The sequence below is a fragment of the Numenius arquata genome, chromosome 1 (genome assembly GCF_964106895.1).
Source record: "Numenius arquata chromosome 1, bNumArq3.hap1.1, whole genome shotgun sequence".
NCBI lineage: Eukaryota > Metazoa > Chordata > Aves > Charadriiformes > Scolopacidae > Numenius > Numenius arquata.
This window is the reverse complement of record NC_133576.1, coordinates 109,205,422-109,226,309: the sequence shown is the minus strand read 5'-3', so window position 1 is coordinate 109,226,309 and position 20,888 is coordinate 109,205,422. Positions and strand designations below refer to the sequence as shown.

Here is a 20,888-nt window from a genome sequence, read left to right as displayed (position 1 = left end):
GAGGTCCCCCATATCATTCTATGATTCTGTGAGAAGTGCTTGGTCTGGAACAGCTCTGAGTGGGAAATGCTCTGGCAGTTCCATATGTGCCAAAGAACAGTCAAAACATATGGTTAATGCATGTTTTTCAGTCTGTAAGTTACACAAACATAAGCTTTTACCTACAGCACCTTCAGTCTGCCTTGGCTTAAAAAAAAAAAAAAAACAAAAAAAATCAACAAACAAAAAACCCACCCCCCCCCACACACACACACACAAAACCACCAGTAACACCATACTGGTGTGTTCAGTGCCAGCAACAGCTTTCCCTTGTTCATCACCTGCGAGTGTTTCAAAACACCCCCAACCTGCCACCCCCATTTGGAACTTAGAAACTGAAAGCAGCCCAGAGTCATTACACATTGATTTCAAAACCTTTAATAAGCTGAAAAATGTAAAACATACACTTAGTTTACACCCTGTACAAAAATATTTACAGATATGTCTATGAAAGCATAGAAACAGCTGTAAGAAAAAACACTGCACATGAGCATCCACATATACATAGAAAAATGTTGTGCCTTAGGAGAGAAAGTGCCTTGTGCGTTTAAAAATCCATTTGTGAATTCAAAATTAGTGATTTGAAGCGACTGTAGTAATTTTGAAATCGCAAGGAAATTTCTCTAAGTGGAATGTATGGTTAACCAAAAGTGTTGGAGAGATTAACACAATGCCACAAAAACGCAAAGCTACCCCTCCTGCTTTGCTACCCCTCTGTGACGGAAGGGCCACCGCGTGACTTCCATCTCCCACCTTTCCTTTCTTGGAATTAACATTTGTCAGAACCTCGACATAACTCTTTAGTTAACGGCCCGGAAGTTTGGATTTACATTTAAACCCCCAAAGTCATGCTTTAAGGAAGTTGTGGTTGATTTCTACATGAAGCGTAACATGTAACAGCGACTCGGGCCTGTTTGCTGTAGGAAACTGCTCGGTGGTTCAGCATCTGTGTGTCTTTTTAAGAAGAAAACCAGTCTTTATAGACAACTTAGCTTTGGAGGGGTTTGGTTCTTTGCAGGCAGGCACCCACACGACAGCTTGAACTGCCCACTGTAACACCTGCATCTTTCCGATGGTACGTAACAGCCAGTAACCATTATGGGTAGTTCTTCCCAACAACGGAAGCAGCATGAAAAGTTTCTCTGCAAGATAGGCAGATGAGCATGGACTCATTTGAACTTCATTCCTAATTGCAATTTACATATGAATATGTTGAAGAATCACTTATGCTGAAAACCAAGAATCATACATTGGGGGGGAAAAAAAAAAAAACCAAACAAACCAACTTTCCTCAAGCAACACAAAACTGACAACTGCAGCAACCACACTTTCAAATGAAGCTGGATTATTCCCAGCAAATTATGCAGACATTTAGGGACTTAGAACACAGGAAATTTCTAAAACCAGAAGCAGATTTTGTATTGCAGCAGGTATTTTTTGCTGAACTGAAGGCCTGCAAAGATGTCTTATGACACTTACCATTAACTGGAAGCTAAAAATTATTGCAAATTGTATATGCCTCTGAAAACAGGAAAAGCCCAGCTCCTTTGGTACTACCTATCTTCCTTTAGAGAAAGATTGTTCTTTGTCTCTTACACCTATAAACACTGTCCATCTGAATCTCAACAGCATAAAGTTACATTACACATCTTCACATTCAAGAACACTTAAAGAGTTGACAGAAGGAACACCACCGTATTTGGTTCAGTCTAGAAAATAGTGCACGTCATCCACCCAATGACAGGAGCAAGCCATTCCTACCGGAGCCAGTTTGCCTTGAAATCACTTCCGGATTGTTCTCTCTCACAACAGTCTTGTAGCAGCCTCTTCCTTTGGCCAGCTTCTCAGACGATAAAGAGCGGATATTCAGGATAACCTACAAGTTGCTCTAAGCTCAAACAGTACATTGACAGAATTCAGAATACACTTCAGCATGTCAGAAGTCTAATTTCTTCAGTTGCTCATATGTCAGAAAGAACTGGAACAGCTGATTAAGGAAAACTGTTTCCTGTTCACTCAGTGCAGAATGGTCACTTCACTACTGCAGGATAGCAGCATCTGTGTGAAACTTTGCTCTTTTTAGCTCTCTCCTATGTAATCGTGCTGGTTGGCCATTTTTGTTGTGCAGAACAATAAAATGTGCTTCAGGGCACTCCTGTACATCAAAAGCTTTAAGGCCGGTGATGCCAACTGCTTTCCCATCCCTCTTCCTTAGGATCATAGAATGGTTAGTGTTGGAAGGGACCTTTAAGGGTCATCAAGTTCCAACCCCCCTGCCACAGGCAGGAACATCTCCCACTAGAGCAGGTTGCTCAAAGCCCCATCCAGCCTGGCCTTGAACACTTCCAGGGATGGGGCATCCACAGCTTCTCTGGGCAACCTGTTCCAGTGCTTCATCGCCCTCACAGCAAAGAATTTCTTCCTAGTATCTAATCTAAATCCCCCCTCTTTCAGTTTAAAACCATTACCCCTCATCCTATCACTACACTCCCTCATAAAGAGTCCTTCCCCATCTCTCCTGTAGGTCCCCTTCAGGTACTGGAAGGCTGCTATAAGGTCTCCATGGAGTCTTCTCTTCTCCAGGCTGAACAACTCCAACTCGCTCAGCCTGTCCTTATAGGAGAGGTGCTCCAGCCCACTGATCATTTCTGTGGCCCTCCATCTTACACACAGGACCAAGGAGGCAGAGGATTACCATGAAAGCCCTTAGAGACTTTACTCACTTAGCTTTGATAAGCTAAAGTAGGTTTGCTCATGGTAAACATTACTACCACATTACTACCAACCCGCTTCCTAGGGTTCCAGTCAGCTGACTCTTCAAACACAAACGAAGCTGTGAGACTATGATAAATACAAAAAGATTTCACGGCTAATTCCCCATTTCTAGAAATAGCCCCCATTCCTAACTCATCTAGTTAATTTTATTTAAAACGAGGCTCCACACTAAAGAAATGGACAGGTATGAAATTGGAGGAACAGAAAAATGTTTTGCAAGATCACATTCTAATATTCACTTGTGTGAATTACAAATTCAATCTGACCAGCAGCAGTTGACTAAGAAAATGGTCAACTACAAAATTTTCCATTCATAAAAAGGGAATATTTGTGCTGACATGACACTTTCCCCACTCAACATTCTGTGAAACTGTCAATACTTGCTGTTGTATGGCCAGCTTCATAGGTTCACACACCTTTGAAAAGGATACAATGATATTCCAAGGACCAAGTCTTAACCAGTTTGGCCAAAACCCTTTATATAGAGCAAAAAAGCCTTCATTCTTCCATGTCTGGAAAAAAAAAAAATCCAACACAGTAAGAACACACGTATGTAATTCTTCATTAGTGAGAAACCTAGATAGCATCTCAGCTAACAAGACTCTAACAAGCTAACAAGGCTTAGTGCTGTAACCTTGATTTAAACATCTTGTATGATTCGACAAAGAAACACTTCACTAGATAAAGCCAAGATTAGCAGTGCCTGTAGCGTTACCTGGCAGGTAAAGACGCAGATCATGTCACTTTGTACTCAACCTAGATTCATCCAAATTACATTCCTGGACTTTCCCCCCCAACAAAAAAAATAAAAAAATCTTGCAGAACACTGCATGTAAACCTGCAGCTCACATTAGACACTCCCTTGAAATTTTTCAGTTTGCTTTATGGACTTCACAAAATTGGACTGGACTGTTCAGTCAACAGTTTGGACATCAATAGCTTCCTATCCACTCTTTTCCACCTAAAACCTGTCATGCTCTCACCTCATACCCAATTTAGGGATTTAAGAAACCAAGCCAAAATAATTAAAATGAAGACTGACATTGCCTTTGGCTCTATTAGGCTTTCCATTATGCAGTAACCAACAGAGAAAACCATCTGCCCCAGAAGATGTTGTTCTTCAAGAACAGACTGATGAAATTATCATTCCCTATCAATATCTTAACATTGTACAAAGTTAAGTAAGAGACAATCAGTACTGCTAAAGAATTAAGTCTCCTCATCCAAGCACCAAAAGGAAGTAAGTGCCTGAAGTACATCCTAACTTTCTTCCTGCCTTTCTGCTTCGGCAGGGGAGTTGGACTAGATGATCTTTATGGTCCCTTCCAACTCAAAATTTAGTGAAATTCAGTGAAAGATAGTAGATACTTTTCACACCAAGTACATTATTGGCAATATAGTCCTTTTAAGCATTAGGGCAAAAGCATATATAAGTTACTTGGATTAACTTCTAGGGAAACTTAGAATTTCTACACCAAAAATCATTGCTTGATGGCACTTGTTTCTGCTTATGTTGATACATGAACTACTTACTTGTAGCAAGCAATCCAAAGTACCCTTGTAGTTTGAGTGTCCCCCATGCTGTTGGCTTCTCTGATTCATCATGCGTGTTCTCACAACATCAATTGGGTTGGATGCAAGGGCTCCAGCTAATCCACAAGTAAAACTTGAGCTAATAAAAGAAAGGCTTGATGAAATTTGACCTACCACATTTCAAGATGCACAAGAATTCTCCCTCCCCAGAAAACACGCAGTAATAATGAGTGCTTAACACTATAAGTTAAAAGTTACATCAGCTAATAGATGTGAAAAATTACTTTTCATTTACTATAAAGCACCATTTTCAAGATTTGATATACAGCTCTTTAATACAGTTTCTGTATACTTGAACAGATGTTTGTGCCTCTGAGAATAGCAAATATTTGATTGGAACTTGCCTCTAATCTCAGTTTGCAAAGATGAATGATTCAGATCATTCACAAACGAAAATTCCATATTCAAAAGAAAACTAAATCCAAATGCTAAATAAAATTAGCTTCTGTGCTATGTGGTACCATTTGAGATGCTATTGCATTAAAAAGTATAAACACATCAGAAGTATATTTACACCTAGACTGATGACAGAAAAATCTAAATATTCATCCCCCATAATGAGAACTATGAGAACCAATGATGAGCTATGCAAGCAGTTCTACAAACTTACAGGAAGTGGGTATATACTGTATCTCCCATAAATCCAGACATAATTATGTGCTTCTTGGTAAGGTCATACACTGGCAGTTCCACTCCAACAACAATAGCAGCTCTCTGCGCTGTCAACGATACTCCCTGGCAAAAGAAAGGATAATGTTGAAGTTTAAAATTAATCTTTTGTGAGCCATCAGAAAAGCCGAGCTTTTATAATACAAAGCAACACACCATGAACATGTTAAGAACATTGTGGATTCAAATAAGGCTAATTTGTACAGGTGTTAGATGTATGTGCTCTAAAAATGCAGATTAAAGTTAATAGATAAATCACTTTTCCACACTGAACAGCAATTTCAATTCCTTTATGCTACTCCATCTCTGTATAACATATGAATTCTTACATCAACAGTCAGCTAAGAGCTCAACAGAGAGGTGACACTGGCTCCCCTTGCAGCTATAACTGAAAACTAACAAAGGGAGATGAGCAGAAAAATTGAGATCAAGAAGCTTTGCAGAGAAAAACACATGAATAGAAAACCGTTTCTATTTTCCAGCTGTTTCAGAGCAACTGTCCATTCTTGGTCTTCAGCTGTCATACAGTCACTAACTGTAACTGGCAAAAAAGACAATTTACAAGGCTGAGTACAAAAATTCCTGAGCTAGAGGAGATGTTCTAAAAGTATTAATGTACCTTTATATCCAAATGGTCTTTAGTACATGTTTTAAAAAGAGGAAAGAATACAGACTGACAAGTATCTTGCCAAGGGTTGTTGAACTAGTCCTAGAGCCAGTCACCCTAATTTAAGCCTCTGTTTGTCTCCCCTATTTTAAGAAGCAGCTAATCCTTAAACACAAGACTGGCAATAACGTTTTTCAAAATGCATCAAGACACCAGCAGCGGTCATAACAAACTACATATATATTAGCTACTGATTTCTCCATATTTTGGCTGAGAATATTGTAGAAGTACATGCAATTCAGTTGAGCAAGAAAGTGTACTTTGAGTATAGGATTTAGTTCAAAAAACTTGCCTTCCATAATCCTTTAGTGCCTTCCTTTTGGTAGATCTGTATGAAGTTGCCCATCATTCCTCCTTGAATCACACTGCCTTGGGCTTGCATTCTGATCTGAGATTCATTTGAAGATAAAATTAGAAAAATCAATACTTTTCAAACATAGAACCAGTAATAATTTAATGCAGTTTTATTACCATTTTAAGTTACAATCTTTTAAGTAAAGTCAATTTCTCTTTGAATACAAATTAATAGCTGACATTATCATAACCAGGATGAAATCTTTTGAAGTGCCTTAACTATACAAATGCAGCTGCTAATTTTGAACAAGTATGTGGTATAAGTTCTTAACTGCATTAAGTCATGTCTATTTCTGTACTCGTACAACTATTCCACTTAGATTAGACTGACAGATGGGTTCTGCAGGATGTCCTTTACAGTGTTCTCACAGGAACACGTTAAAATGAAAGGTTAAAGATTACAGTTTCAGCTGGTGAGAACCATGGTCTTTGACACTGTGGACTTCGAAAAACATCCTTGGGAAACTGCCATGGTAACTACCAATTACAAGTTTGATGACAAGCAAGTTGGTACGTGAACATAATTTTGGGAAATAACTAATTAAAGCCACACTTCAAATAGAAGCTTATGTTTGAAATGCCTCTAAATAACCACATTAGCCCCATAAAGGATTATGTTTTTAGCAGTTTTAGAAGAACCGAATTTTCATTAGAGGCAATTTTCATTAGAGGCAATCACATGCTACGTTTAGTAAGTTAAAAACCATCAACCCTTTCAAGTAACTGGAAAAGAGGTCATTGACTATCATTAAGCTAACAGATTCTTAAAGAGGTGAGGGTTTCACCACTTCACTTTAAATGACTGATGCTGGAACACTACTTACACGGGACACTGGATTGTCAAGCTTCTCTATGGGATTTAAGGATCATACAGTGTAAGTATCACTCATTGAAATTCTTGCCTCTCAATTGATCTTCACCTATTCTGAGCTCTAGAAACATCCTCGTATAATAGTGTTACTAAGTAGTATAGATGAAATATGGAGAGTGGCTTCCACATAAAGACTGTAGCATTAAAGTTAAAGAATCATCTAAAATTATTCTCTCCCCACACCTACAAAAAGTTATATGGATTCAACTACCTTCCCAGCCATCAGTTTCCTGGTGCATACTTCAAATAATTAGTACGGACCAGAAGGAGATTAGAAGAATTCAGGATGTCCCTGATTACTTTTTTTTAAAGTTAAGAGATGAGAATAAATAGACTTACAAAACAACAAATCCTATGTTCATCAGGAGATTCCTTATTTCCTCAAGGAAAGGATAAAAACTAAGGACAAACTCTACATAACACATAATTACCTTTAAGACATCTGTAGGGTTTGCAATAGATGATGAGATTACTCCCGAAAGAATGCCACATAGAACATTTATCATCAGGGTTTCATCTATTTCATAAACAAAGAAAAAGAGTTTAGCTGCAGATGTACAAAGCTTAAGATGCACCAGGGCAGGATGATGCCATCTCTCCTTGAACCAGAGAGTGCGCCAATTACAGAAACCTTAAAAACTGCTCCAACAAGTTTTCCTTGCTGGCTCGCTTTGTTGTAATTGGTACAAGGAATGTCTTCTCAGTAGACTTGGTCAAACTGCTACAGTAAGATACCAAATGGAAGCAATCAGCTTCAAGCAAAATATTTCTTAACTAAATTGAAAAAAACCCACTCACCTTCTGGACGCTCAACAAACATTCTCTTTAAGCTCTGGTAAGTGCCTATTTTTATAGTTCCATATGAAGCTTGGCGTAGCATTGCAGGTGCAATCCTGTAAAAATAGGCAGTGATAATATTTATGCTCAAAGTCACTGACTAGCAAATACTTTCTAGAGCAGAACAGACTGAACACAGGATATCTACCAGAGAAAGGTTTGTTCATTTAAATCAACAATTTAAACTCGCTACAGACAAATCAGGATTTTATTGTTTTGGTTTTGTCTTGGTGTTTTGGTTTTTTGGGGTTTTTTTTTTGTTTGTTTTTTTTTTTTGTTTTTTGTTTTTTGTTTTTTTTTTTTAAAATCAAGCCTGCGAGAACATGAATGAACTGTGGAAGGATTACGATTAGAGCATGCCTCAGCTTGCGATCTGTAAAATAGCTGGCAAGTTTGTCTGAAATGCAATCTGCAGATTACATCCTTCATCCACCATCTTGCATGTTTTCAAGAAAAGCATGCCCGTTTATACACAAAGCTTAATTTGTTTTTTTCTTGAGATATGGAACAACCACAGCAACATTGTAAAGAATAACTTTATGCTTAGCATTTGGTGTTTTTTTTTTTCCACATAGGTTGGTTTGGTTTTTTTTTTTAAATGTGAAATGCTATTGCAGAGTGCAAAGACTGAAGCAATCTAAGCTTGGGCTTTCAACTTCCAGATTAATTGAGGCTAACCAAATACCTTGTAAATCTGAAACCCAAGAATTCACACACCATGGGCTAATACTTTCAATATACTGTTCAAAAACCATCATTGTAATTCAGTTAATTTTACCCAGAGTATAAGGCTTTCAATCCTTCTTCTCTGCATATTCTGACTAGCGCGTGCATCATTCCACGGTAGCGGATCTCTTTATATTTGGCATCATTAACTTGACCTTGAACCTGCAGACGTGTTTTGGTCAGATCAATTGGGAAAGTACCTTAAAGAAAAATCAGAGATAAAACTAATCAAGTACTTACCTAACTACAGACAACAAAGAACATGATATAGGAAAAAGCAGCCTTTATTATACACTAAAATACATAAAGAAACTCCCTGAGAAAAGGGTCTCTTACCAAAACTGTTTTTTAAACACGTGGTTCATTTTATGTCACCTTGATTCTTTTAAAAGCTTGTCAGAGGCCCTACCTACTTCCTATGTTTATGTTTTGCATTGACTATGTTTTCAGGCAACATGGTATTACCTGGTTGTAAAAAGCCACACCAAAGAGGACTCAGCAATCAAAATCAAGTAGAGAGTTTGCGCATGTATTCTACCAACATTTTTGAAGAGCATTTCATGGAAAGCCAAGAAATAAATTCCATAGGACGAGCTATACAGATTCTAGCTTAGAACCTAAAAAAGCAACAGCAGCAGCACTACCCATTTCTGTTACTGCTTTCCAGTAGCCTACTGCTATAGCAAGTTCATACTCTCCATGCTCCCTTTATAAAAGGGTTTAGAAAACACATTCCTCCAGAGCTTATCTTTAGGAAAGGTATCACCTCAACACTCGATACTCGCCTGAACACTAATATTTCAGGATTAACTACATCTGTTCTAACAAGGTTTACAGACAGGCAAGGCTTTTACAAATTGCTTGTCTTCCTCATGAAGCTTTTGGCATTATTTGGTCAAGTCAAATAAAGGTCTCAAACTCAAGTTTGAGCAAGATTCATAAGAGAAGGTGGAAAAGGAAAACAAAAAATAGTAGTTTGAAGTTTAATTTTATACTATATCTACTTTGTTAGACTTAACATGCAAGGCCACCACATGTAAGACTATGTTCTGCTACTATGAAAATCCAGATTTCCTTTATTTACATGTACATGCGTTTTAGATAAGACTTTAATAGGACGTTATTATTTTAGGTTTGTCTTTAGAGTAAGCACTAAACATCAAATGCACTGTATGCTGCACACTAACTGAATTTAAGTGTTAAAATCTAATCAGCCACTCACATTCAAGAAAAGGGAATTTTAACTGCAACATAGCTACTCAGAAGAGCTAAGAGAAAAAATTTACAAGTTAAGAGCTTAACTTGTCTACTTGAGCAAAACAAAAGCTGTGTATACTTATGACCACTGTCTAGGAACAGATCAACAAACACCAAGTAATAGAATGCAAAGGCAAAGTTTGTATAAAAAACAAGACTCACAGGAAACGTGGGTTTACAGACAGAAGTGCGCTGACATTGTAACAAAGTTTTGAGCAACTCTTCAGTCAGCATTAAAGAAAAAACTCCTATGCTGATAACCACCATATCCTATGTGTCACTGACAGCATGGAACCAAGCTTGTTTTAAAAAGGACTATTTGGGTAAAGGAAATCATGTAAACAGTTAAAGGAAAAGCTTACCACATTCTGCAGTGATTGACGCTAAACCGCCATAGATAAAGGGCTTCCAGTTTAGTGCTGACATTATTGATTCTTCTTTCTGTGAAATAGGACAATGATTTAGTGCTTCTATAAGTACATGTTATATAAATATATATGCTAACATTTAATAAAACTTTGTCCCTTGTCCATTTCAGATGGGCCCTCCAAACATGCTAAAGGTAACAACATTTAATACCTTTGATAATGAGAAGTCAGTAATACCTCACAAAGGCACCTGGGTTCAAATCAATGTTTCTGCTATGTATTTGGGCCACCACTGTCCTCACCACAAAAGGTTAAAGTAGTTTGTCTCCCAGGCATGATCTTAAGGAGCACTACAGTGAATAACCTCCAACGATTCTTACCAAGCTGAATTAGTTTGACTACATTCTGCCATCAAACGGGACTTTAAGATAGTTATTACTAACTTCTGTCCCATTTTTCCTGGTATCAACATTAACATGAGCTGGTACACTTGAACAGAAAATAAGGAAGCATACAATATTTTGCTTCCATTAAGGCCTATTTCTGATACCAGTGTTCACAGTATTAATTCCTGTGAACATTACATGAAAATAGTGTAATCAGGTGCAGTAAAAAAAAGCTGGTCTAACTTATAAGTCAATTAGGTGAATTTGACAGTGACCACAAATCATAATTGGCATTTGCTTGCTAAAGTAATCCAATTATTTTAGAAAAGATATAAGAACTGCAAAACCCAACTAGTCCAGCCAACAAAAGATTACCCTTCTCGCAACCTAGTAGGTCTCTCCACAGTTTATTTTTTCCCTTCTTCATAATATAAATACTTTCCTCCCCCCATTTTCTATAATAGTCTCCTAAACATTGGATTTTACAGTTATCTTCTGCTAATTAATTTTGTGGAATAATTGTACTTGAAACTATTTCCTTTGGCCCTTCTATTCCCTGTTAGTTAGTTTATTCACCCATACTGCCCAGCTGGAAAATATCACAAATACACCAGTTACTTAGAACTCCCTTTTGCACAGATGAACCTTCTTTGGTCACTTCCTCTAGAAGTGCCAATAATCCAGTGTCCAAATGAAGTTAACAGGAGTTGCAGACACTAAGCGTGCCTGAATACTTAGTGCAGCCCTAGTTTTTCTTTTATCATCTTTACTTCATGAAGAGTTACCTGTATCTTCAGTCTTCTGACAGTCAATACAATAAAAAACCCACAAAAGCACATAATTTCAATTACTCAACAACCAAGTGCACAGAAATCTATCTTACTCTTTAGGCCACTGCAAAGAACACCGATGACATAAAAAAAACCAAAGGCAAGGCAAGTAAGGACACCCACAATATTGCCAAAAAAAGTGCTGTGCAGAGATCAGGAGCCACAGGCACAGATTATGGCAGCTTTTCAATATGAAAGCGGCAGAGCCACATGGGTATGACACTGTGCCAGAGGGAGGCCACTTCCCACTCCAAGTTCCTCATATTCCTCTCCTTGCATGATTAAAGGCAGATCATGCAATTAATGGAGACAAAGCTAAGCTCAGTTTCCCCACTATTAGCTCTCACTGCAGAATAAATTGAGGTCTCCAATTTTACTAAAAAGAAATTATCCTTATCAAACATATATTATTGTTCCTTGAATATCAGTAAGATGACAGAGGTGATACTACCCCTGAAGGACACCGGGTTAGATCAATAGAGCGATTCATCCACACACTCTTTGCAAAAGTCAGAAGCTAGTTTGATCGCTTTTAATTGGCAGTGTGACTGAAACAAAATCAAAAGCCCAGGTTCCATAAAAGAATGCATCACTTAGAACGAATATTTAGATATTCCCTTCTTAGAGAATAGACTTTAAAAGTCACATATCAAATTCCTTATTGGTTAGCAATATTGCTAGCATACTGGGCACACAGAATACTCCAGTTTATAATAGTTTTAGTTATTTAGAATGGATTTGACCCTCGAATGTTTCAGAAGGCTTATGCTAAATGAGTTACTAGTCCTAAAAAGTTATTGCCTGTAATATAAGATAGTTATCCCAGCAATACTTTCTAACTGCATGGATTACACCACAAACAGACAGGTCAGACTTTGTATTCAAGTAGTGAAGCATCATCGGAAAGAAATGATTAAAAAAAATCGGGGCCGAAGCTAGCAACCGTCGCGGCAAGTTCTTGCAAAACACCAGCTCTCTTTCAAGCACAGGAGCCACTGAACCTCTCTTCTCCCCGAAACTAAAGGGATCGCCTGCTCCCTGAGCAGCGCTACCAGGTTAACTTACTAACACCCGGAGCAAGAAGGACACAGTAACCACCTGTTAAGAGGCAAAACGACTGTGCCGACCCGCTCCGACCACCTACAACACGAAGCACGGTACGAGGCGAAGAGCATCAGGAGGATAAAACAACCAAGAGACGGAAGCAACATCTCCCTGCTCGAGGGTGGAGGGCTCCGGAGGTTGCCGAGCAAACCCTCGCCCTCCGTTAGAGACAACGAGGGAGTGAAGCTCAGAGAAATACACCCGGCCGGCGAGGCGGCGGAGGGGCCGGAGAGGCCCCTCCGCCGCCTCGCCGGCCGGGCGAATGATGTTCTCCCACCCGAGGAGCCGCCACCTCCCCACTCACCGCCGAGGCTTCCCTTTCCGACCGCCGCCACGCTAAGCCGCCGGCCCGCCGGTGCCTCGCCGGTTATAAAGCCCCGCCGCGCTCCCCTCAGCCGGGGCGGCCGTTGGAGCGCACGCCCCACCCCGCCTCGTTTCCCCTCGTCGGCGGGGAGGGAAAGGGCGGGCTCGCCTGAGGGGACGAGCCGGCCAGGATCGGTGGGAGCGTGGAAGGGGTAGATTTAAAGGGGCAGCGAGGAGGTTTGGACCGTGAGGGGAGGTTTGGCCTGAGGGGAACGCCACGCCGGCCTGTAATAAACCAGGGAGGGAAAAAAAAAAATTAACCGCCCTGTCTCTTCCAGTCAGAAGTCGAAGCCGCTGGCCTTGGGAGACTTTTGGCTAGCAGGGAAGGGTGGTATTTTCCACTAGCAATCCCGGCCCAGGAGGCTGGAAGAGGTATGTCGGGTATTTCAGTGCTCCTCGGTTGATGAACAGGTCGTTCACCCCTCAGGGTTTCTCCCCATCATTATCTGTAACGACATTGATTTTGTCCCTCTGTTGACAGTGGCATGGCCGCCTCTGCTGCCTGGCAACAGGACAGCAGTATCTGGGTTCAGCTTCCTTATACTGATACAGGAACCTTAGATGCCCGCTCTGTGGAGGAACAGAAAGGGGCAGGGTGGGTTTAAATAGCTACTTTGCTCTTAAAAATACCCCACGGCATATTTTTGACAAAATAGTTCCACAGGTGATTCTGTTTATTATTCTTATTATGCAGCTCTCTGCAATTCCAGCTATGTTTCTTTGCATTACCAACGCTGAAATTATGCACTCAGCATGCAACATTTACATTGCATCACCTTGTAAATGTATATCCAGTGCCCTTCCAGAAGGATCACCATGTGCTGTACAGGACATCGGCTGTGGCCACCGTAACACTGCCTGGCCGGAGGAGGAACACAAGGGCTATCCAAAAGGGCGCTGTTACAGGTGGCTGTGACCAGTCCACCAAGCCTGGAAGAGAACCAGAACTAGTCCGTTCCCTTGGTTCAGAGCCCAGGACTCCCTGTGAAATAGTTGAAATTAGCTCTTTCTCTGCCCTTAAAAGCAGCCTGTTCTGGCAACTCAGCACTTTCCCTTTCTGACTGAAGAGCTGCCAGACATGCTTGTAGGACCTGCCTCCATGTGCTTGTAGGATCTACCCCTGGGGAGCAGGCCTGCTGCCGCTGTCACTCTCCTGCCTCCCAAATTGATGGCATGTCTTAACCCTGAAAGGTCAAAACATCCTGCTGAACTGCCCCCCTCCCTAATCTCATGGCAAGGCTGGCAGCTGAGAAACTTTATTTAAAATTGCCTTAGCCTTTTTTTAAGCTTAGCCTTACCTAAAGCTCCACCTTTAAGGTGGAGGAAGGGGATGATGCCCATTCAGCCCTCCTGAAGAGGCTGGCTGTGGCCTTACATTAATGTCATAAGTAATGCAAGATTTGGGTCCCACTGTGCAGTGAAAACAGGTCTCTACAACCATCCAAGTCCCATCGCAGACCTCCCAGAAATTTTACATTTCCGCTGTGACATCATGGGCAGCCCACAGGGCTAACACTCCAATCCCAGTGTTGCAAAGTTGTCTTTGCAGATGGGCGTCTCCGAAGGTAAGAAACTCACAACTCAGAATTGGTACTCGTGCTCGCACCCCCTCCTGAAAGTCCTAGTAGTTGTCTGGTGCTTTCCAGGTGTTATATCAACAGCGGAGGGCATCTTATTTGAGGTAAACTTTGAAGGGCTCCTTTCTTTTTGCACAGAGATCATTAGGACTGATTCTAACACTGAGTGATTTTGCAGAACAGCCGCTTCTGTTTTCTGACTTCCCAAATTTCTATCTCCCCTTCAGAAGGACTTCAGTTTCAGTTTGACCTTAGGTTGTTCCTGGAGTTTGGCCAGCCCCTTCCGCAGGCAGCCGGTTTTTATTATCTCTGCTGCAAACCGGTTCCTGCTCACCCATTACGGCTTGCGCCTGATCGTATTTCTTAAGTACCTGCTAGTACTCAGCCATGTACTTCTGAATAAAGAGGAATTCAGGCTACCTTTTGTTATGTCTAGTAAAAGGGATGTAGCCTCCAAATAACCTCTTTTCTTGAATTTTCAACCTGTTTCATACTACGAGATACGTAATGCTTTTATCATCAGCCACTAGGCTATTTTTGGCGAGCTGCCTTGAGTGTGACATCAGTGCCATGTCAGCAGTTGACTTTGGTGCTCAGCATCTTTTCACATGTCTGGGAACGATCCACGTGCTACCGGTGTGCTACCGGTTACACAGTCTTACAACAGTTTTGGCCAAAAGCCAGTTCTTTCCTGCTGGGCTGTGTAGGGCTACGGTTTAATCAATTAGTTCCCAGACCCCTAACCTTACCGCTCCTGGGTTTCCTCAGGCATTTTTTGTGTTTCTTTTTTAAACAAAAGAGAGCCATCCTCTAACAATTCTACCGGAGAGCTCTGCTTTTTCTGCATTGATTCTTGTTTCCACTGCTACTTACAATGGAAAATCATTTCTCTTCTGGTCTCTGCAGTGATGAAGACAGTTTTGCCTAGTGTCCTACTGCTTAAATGAATGGTTAGTGAAGTGACCCAGATGGTTATGGCGTTACTCAAACTGCTTTGTCATTTTGGCACTAGTTGTAACCATTGGAGAGTTTCCTTTCTTCCTTGGAAGCTTTCATAATTATTAGTCACATAATTAATTTACTTTGTTCGTGTCCCATTGGCTGCATGATGAAAGCAAGTCGGCACCTGAAGTCAACCGCTCCCTGCCCTGGCACAGCCTTCTCACCTTCGGCGTTCGCACTTTCTGTCTGAGAAGGAGTTAATCTGACCCTCAGTCATACCGCAGATGATTTTATTGGAAAAAATAAACACTCAAGGGGCTACTGGCAGGCGTCAAAATATAAGAAATATTAACTAGTCCTTGCATTGTGTTTGCCAGAGGCAAAGCCTCAGCTGGAGCACCACATCCAGCTGTGAGTGATGCATTTCAGGAGAGCTGGAGAGAGGAGTTAGGAGAATAAGACTAGTGATACAAAACATGATCTGCAAGGAAGGATTGAAAGAAGTGGACTTGTTTATTTTAAAAAAGATTGAGGGTAACATAATCTTCAAGACTGAGAGGTGGCTGTACAGAGGAAAGGAATTGTCTCTTCTCCACCACTTGTATTAGAAATTAAAACAGACTTTCTAGTGATATGGACAGCGCCAGATGAGACTAACTGGGAAGCTTGCAGTGACTTTGTCTCCACAAGCTTTTAAAAATTGGTAAGCAGCTGTTTCTCAGGAGTAGTTTCAGTCTGGATGATCCAGCCCAAGCATAGGGATGGACTCCCAAGGACCTTTCCAGCCTTTTTTTTTCTGTAATTCACTGATGTTTCCTGCTCCAGCTTCTACCATATGTCATACAGGCACACAATGACAACACGTTTTACAGTCTCTAACTCAGTAACAGACTCTGCCATGCAGAGTTCAAGGAGAAAGAAAAGCGAAAGCAGGAATAACAGTAAATGCTATTTTGTAGCCTTTTTGTTAATATTTGTTTGATAATCTGATTTGGGCTCTGGCATTGGCTAGAGCCAAAGGTCTTTATTGTTTCCTAGTTTTGTGGATATAAAAGGAACCTGTTATTTGCTTTTAATGTGTAGAGGGTGAAGGAACTGAGGATAGTTCCAGGCTTTGAGTGGAGGAGAGAGTCATACAGCATGAGTTCCCAGCAAGGCAATTCTAGTAAATGTAAACCTGTAATCCAGACAAAATTTTCTGAAAGTGTTGCAATCTTCCAGCATGTCCTGGGAAGCTGATTTCTCTTCATTTCCGAGACTCCCTACAGAGATAATAATTCCTATGTGTGTCACGGTGTTGGATTTGATGTTATTTGAATAAGCAAATGAAAAGCTGTTAAAGATTCTCAAATAGGAAGGCACTGTGGAAGGCTTTTCACTACTATACGATACTTCCCAACCTCAACACGCGATCTGAAAAGTAAGCTGTTGTCCTCTGACCGCTTGCCAAATAGAGATTAGTCATAATTGCTTCACAGAGGCTTTTGTCCAACATGGCACTGCAGCTAAACAAGTAGCAGCTGGAAGAAATGATGCCAATTTGAATGCTAGTAGGTGCAACACAAAGCAAAGCAAACATGTTTCTCTGCCCTGCTAAAAGCCAGGTGGCACGTGGTGTAAGATATGGCCTAACCTTTTCCGCAAGAGGAGATGATTCAATGTTGAACGAAGGACAGAGGGGTCGGTGTGACACCAAAGAACACGGTACGTAAACTATGTTTTCTACCACTTGAAGTGCACACCTTACTTGGCAGTACTCAATAGCCAGGGATGGTAGGAAACATCTGCTGGGGGAAATACATATTTGCACTTGACTATCCTGTGAAAGCAGAGTTGCAGTTGAAGTAGTTCTACAGTAACAGAAATGTGACTCGTACAAGACAACAGACAGATGCGGCGGCAGGTGACGCCAAGCCATGTCCTTCACAGTACAGGATTTTGGTTGGTCAAAACAAAGAAATCCCTATGTGGGAAAATTTCAAACTTTCACTGCTATAACTTTTTAAAGGAACTTCACTATTCTCTTTCCTGATTCCCAAGTTTTGATCACTTTCCTATAGTGCCTATAGAATACTTCGCATTAAATCATTACCCAAATAATCCAGCTGTTCTTCTGTTTGCCACAGTCTGGCTTTTGGTAACCCCACTTTTCCTATCAGTGTTTCAATACTATTTCTTTCTTTTTAAATTTAAAAATGTAATTTTACAAAACTTTGTTAAAATTACAAAACTTTATAAAATTAAGCATTTAAGTACCATCACTTTTTCTTCTTTTTTTTTAATTAAAAAGTTTTGAAAAGACAGGATGCTTTCTGAAAAAGCACTTTCTTGCTTTGCAGGCCTGCTGATTTCACAGCATGACAAGAGGACTAACACTGTGTTTGGCCAAGATGAACCGATTGCAGTTAACCTTGAGCAAGACGGGTTATTCTGCTCAGCAGGGGGAGACAGCTGCAGGATTTTGTCCTTATGGTAGTCATCTGTCACAAAAAACACATCTCAGACAAGTCACTCAGGATCTTAGTGTGCAGTGGGATTCCTTAGCAATGCTGCAAAGCAGCAGCTACAGGTAGGAACTCATATCTCCACTTGCTTCCAGTAACAAAGCCTGACAGAGTGGGGAAGTGCTGGTCTTCCAGGGGCAGGACAAGCACAGACTGCAGTGATTGACACCCTGGGCTTCTGTGGAAACGTGACAGTTGATGTGTTCAAACACTTCCCTCCATTTTCCATGGCTGTTCTTCCAAACAGAGGGTTCAGTGGGTGCCGGCTTTTGGACTCACTCATGCCTTAGGTGGCAGCACCAGTGAGCTCAGTGATGTGCCTTGCATCTGCCACAAGGGTATTCTGCAGCACGGCAGCACTGATGTGGCAGCTCATTGCCAACAAGGAGGATGCTCCCTTACCTTCCCACATTCACAGAATCACAGAATGATATGGGGTTGGAAGGGACCTCTGCAGACCATCTAGTCCAACCACCCTGCCAAAGCAGGTCCACCTAGAGCAGGTTGTACAGGAATGTGTCCAGGTGGGTTTTGAATGTCTCCAGAGACGGAGACTCCAACCACCTCCCTGGGCAGCCTGTTCCAGTGCTCTGCCACCCTCAAAGTCAAGAAGTTCCTCGTCATGTTTAGATGGAACTTCTTATGTTCAAGTTTGTTCCCATTTCCTCTTGTCCTGTCACTGGGCACCACTGAAAAAAGACTGGCCCCATCCTCTTGACACCCACCCTTTAAGTATTTATAGGCATGGATCAGATCCCTCCTCAGCCTTCTCTTCTCCAGACTAAAAAGACCCAAGTCCCTCAGCCTTTCCTCATAAGAGAGATATCCTAGTCCCCATTCCCAGACACAGTTCTGGCCCTTTGCTCATGCTGGTGATAGCTCTCATCTGACTCACAAGCAGGTTCAACTCACTAAGTCTACAGAACAGACCCTTCAAAACCTAGGCTTTTGCCAGCTGGTGGAACTGAATTGGCTTCACTTTGGCACCAGCAGCAATGTAACAGAAGGGGCAGGAGTGCATGACTTGTAGTGTGTTCAGCGTTTTTGGAAGCATCAAACTATTAGAATGACTCAACATCTCACAGGACTTAGCCACAAGTACCTGGCACAGCAAAGACATTTGAGAGGCTGCAGTACGCATCCTGCCTTTAACGCCACATCCTAATGTCTCTGGCCTCCGGTCTGGCTTGCAGTGTGAGCAGGAGGTGGCATTAACCACTGGACTTCACACAGTGCACTAACAACGTTTTCTGACCTTCTTCAAGGTCGGAGAGCAGAGACTGCAAATGAGGCAGAGTCACCTTGCAGCCTGCAGGCTGCCGGCTGGCCCATATGTAAAACCTCATCTAAGGACTTCGGATGGGCTCCTACAGTACAGCTCAAAATGTGGAGTCTAATTCATGCAGGAGATGGGTTGGCCTTGTTTCAGCTCTAAGGCCATAGGGGAATCCAGTGCTGTGGAATTAAAGAACTAGCCTACAAATTTCATTGCTTTTCATTTCAAATGTGAAGCCAGCAAGAAGACAGGGAGAAGAGAAACAGAAAAGCAATTAAGAGTGACATAGATGAACAAGGGAAGATAGTGCAAATGAAGGCTGAGACAAGAGACGTGAGGAGAAGAGGCACGTATAAATTGTGCAGAAGCTTTTACTGGTGCTAGACTGTCTGAAATGACAAGAGGTTTTTTGTAAGTGAAAAGAATAAGTGATCTTTTGAAAACAGATGGTCTGCCAGTTCTAGGATAGTTGTCATGAGGATTTAGGCAGCTTGTTCCAGAGGAAAGTGCTACTGGTGAAAAGCTACTTCTGACACCTTCAGCAGTCTGAGAGCCAAAATGTTCCAAGGAAAGTGTCTGGAGGTTGAGTTGAATATCCTGGAGGAGGTCTTGAGGGACCTTGGAAGGCCACAGAACTATGCAGCCACACCGCAGGAGATCCAGCATGGCCATCCTTCAGGCTGCTTGGAGAGCAGGACCTAGCAATAGATTATATACTTCCCCCTGAATGGAGTTAAATTTTGTGGGTTTGTAATATCTCTAAATATTATGGGAAACTGGCCCAGCTCTTGTAGTTCTGACACATCTGGAGGCCAGTTGGAGGCCTGTAACCAGCAGTGTCCCTCAGGGGTCAATACTCGGCCCAGTCCTGTTCAACATATTCATCAATGACCTGGATGAGGGGACAGAGTGTATCCTCAGCAAGTTCGCTGATGATACCAAACTGGGAGGGCTGGCTGACACTCCAGAGGGCTGTGCCACCATCCAGCGTGACCTGAACAGGCTGGAGAGCTGGGCAGAGAAGAACCTAATGAGGTTCAACAAGGGCAAATGTAGGGTCCTGCACCTGGGGAGGAAGAACCCCAGGCACCAATATAGGTTAGGGGTGGATCTTCTGGAAAGCACTACTGAGAAGGATCTGGGAGTCCTGGTGGATAGTAAACTATCCATGAGCCAGCAAGGTGCCCTTGTTGCCAAGAGGGCCAATGGGATCCTGGGCTGCATAGGGAAGAGTGTGGCCAGTAGGTCAAGGGAGGTCATTCTCCTCCTCTACTCCACACTGGTGAGGCCACAACTGGAATATTGTGTCCAGTTCTGGGCTCCCCAGTTCAAGAGAGACAGGGAACTACTGGAGAGAGTCCAGCATAGGGCAATTAAGATGATTAAGGGATTGGAGCATCTCCCTTATGAGGAAAGGCTCAAAGAGCTGGGGCTCTGTAGCCTGGAGAAGAAAAGGCTGAGGGGAGACCTTATCTATGTTTACAAGTACCTAAAGGGTGGGTTGGAGGATGATGGAGCTGGACTCTTTTCAGTGGTTCCCAGTGACAGGACGAGGGGCAACGGGCACAAGCTGGAACATAGGAAGTTCCATTTAAATATGAGGAAAAACTTCTTTCCGGTGAGGGTGACAGAGCACTGGAACAGGCTGCCCAGGGAGGTCGTGGAGTCCCCTTCCCTGGAGATTTTCAAGACTCGCCTTGATGCAGTCCTGAGTAATGTGCTATAGGAAATCCTGCTTTGGCAGGGGAGT

The 20,888-nt window shown here is 41.8% G+C and overlaps 1 protein-coding gene across 1 annotated transcript; it reads right to left on the bottom strand.

Annotated features, from left to right (window-relative positions):
- Positions 1-398: 398 nt before the first annotated feature.
- SLC25A30 (solute carrier family 25 member 30) lies at positions 399-12,909 on the bottom strand. The gene is made up of 10 exons (XM_074148675.1): positions 12,781-12,909; positions 10,151-10,229; positions 8,584-8,731; positions 7,767-7,861; positions 7,400-7,485; positions 6,036-6,131; positions 5,018-5,142; positions 4,348-4,486; positions 3,246-3,326; positions 399-2,017 (listed from the first exon to the last, which is right to left on the bottom strand). The coding sequence occupies exons 2-10, from the start codon at positions 10,212-10,214 to the stop codon at positions 1,976-1,978; spliced, it is 876 nt and encodes a 291-aa protein (XP_074004776.1). The 5' UTR covers positions 10,215-10,229; positions 12,781-12,909; the 3' UTR covers positions 399-1,975.
- Between the last annotated feature and the right edge of the window lie 7,979 nt (positions 12,910-20,888).

What these genes read in the sequence shown, in the direction of transcription:
- SLC25A30 (XM_074148675.1), bottom strand. Translation starts at nt 10,214, where the DNA reads ATGTCAGCACTAAACTGGAAGCCCTTTATCTATGGCGGTTTAGCGTCA. An exon ending in CTTTGGATTGCTTGCTACAA is followed by an intron (nt 3,327 to 4,347) that starts GTAAGTAGTTCA and finishes TTTTTTTTCCAG; the next exon opens with ACATGGAAGAATGAAGGCTT. An exon ending in TTGGTCCTTGGAATATCATT is followed by an intron (nt 2,018 to 3,245) that starts GTATCCTTTTCA and finishes CAGCTGTTCCAG; the next exon opens with TTCTTTCTGACATATGAGCA.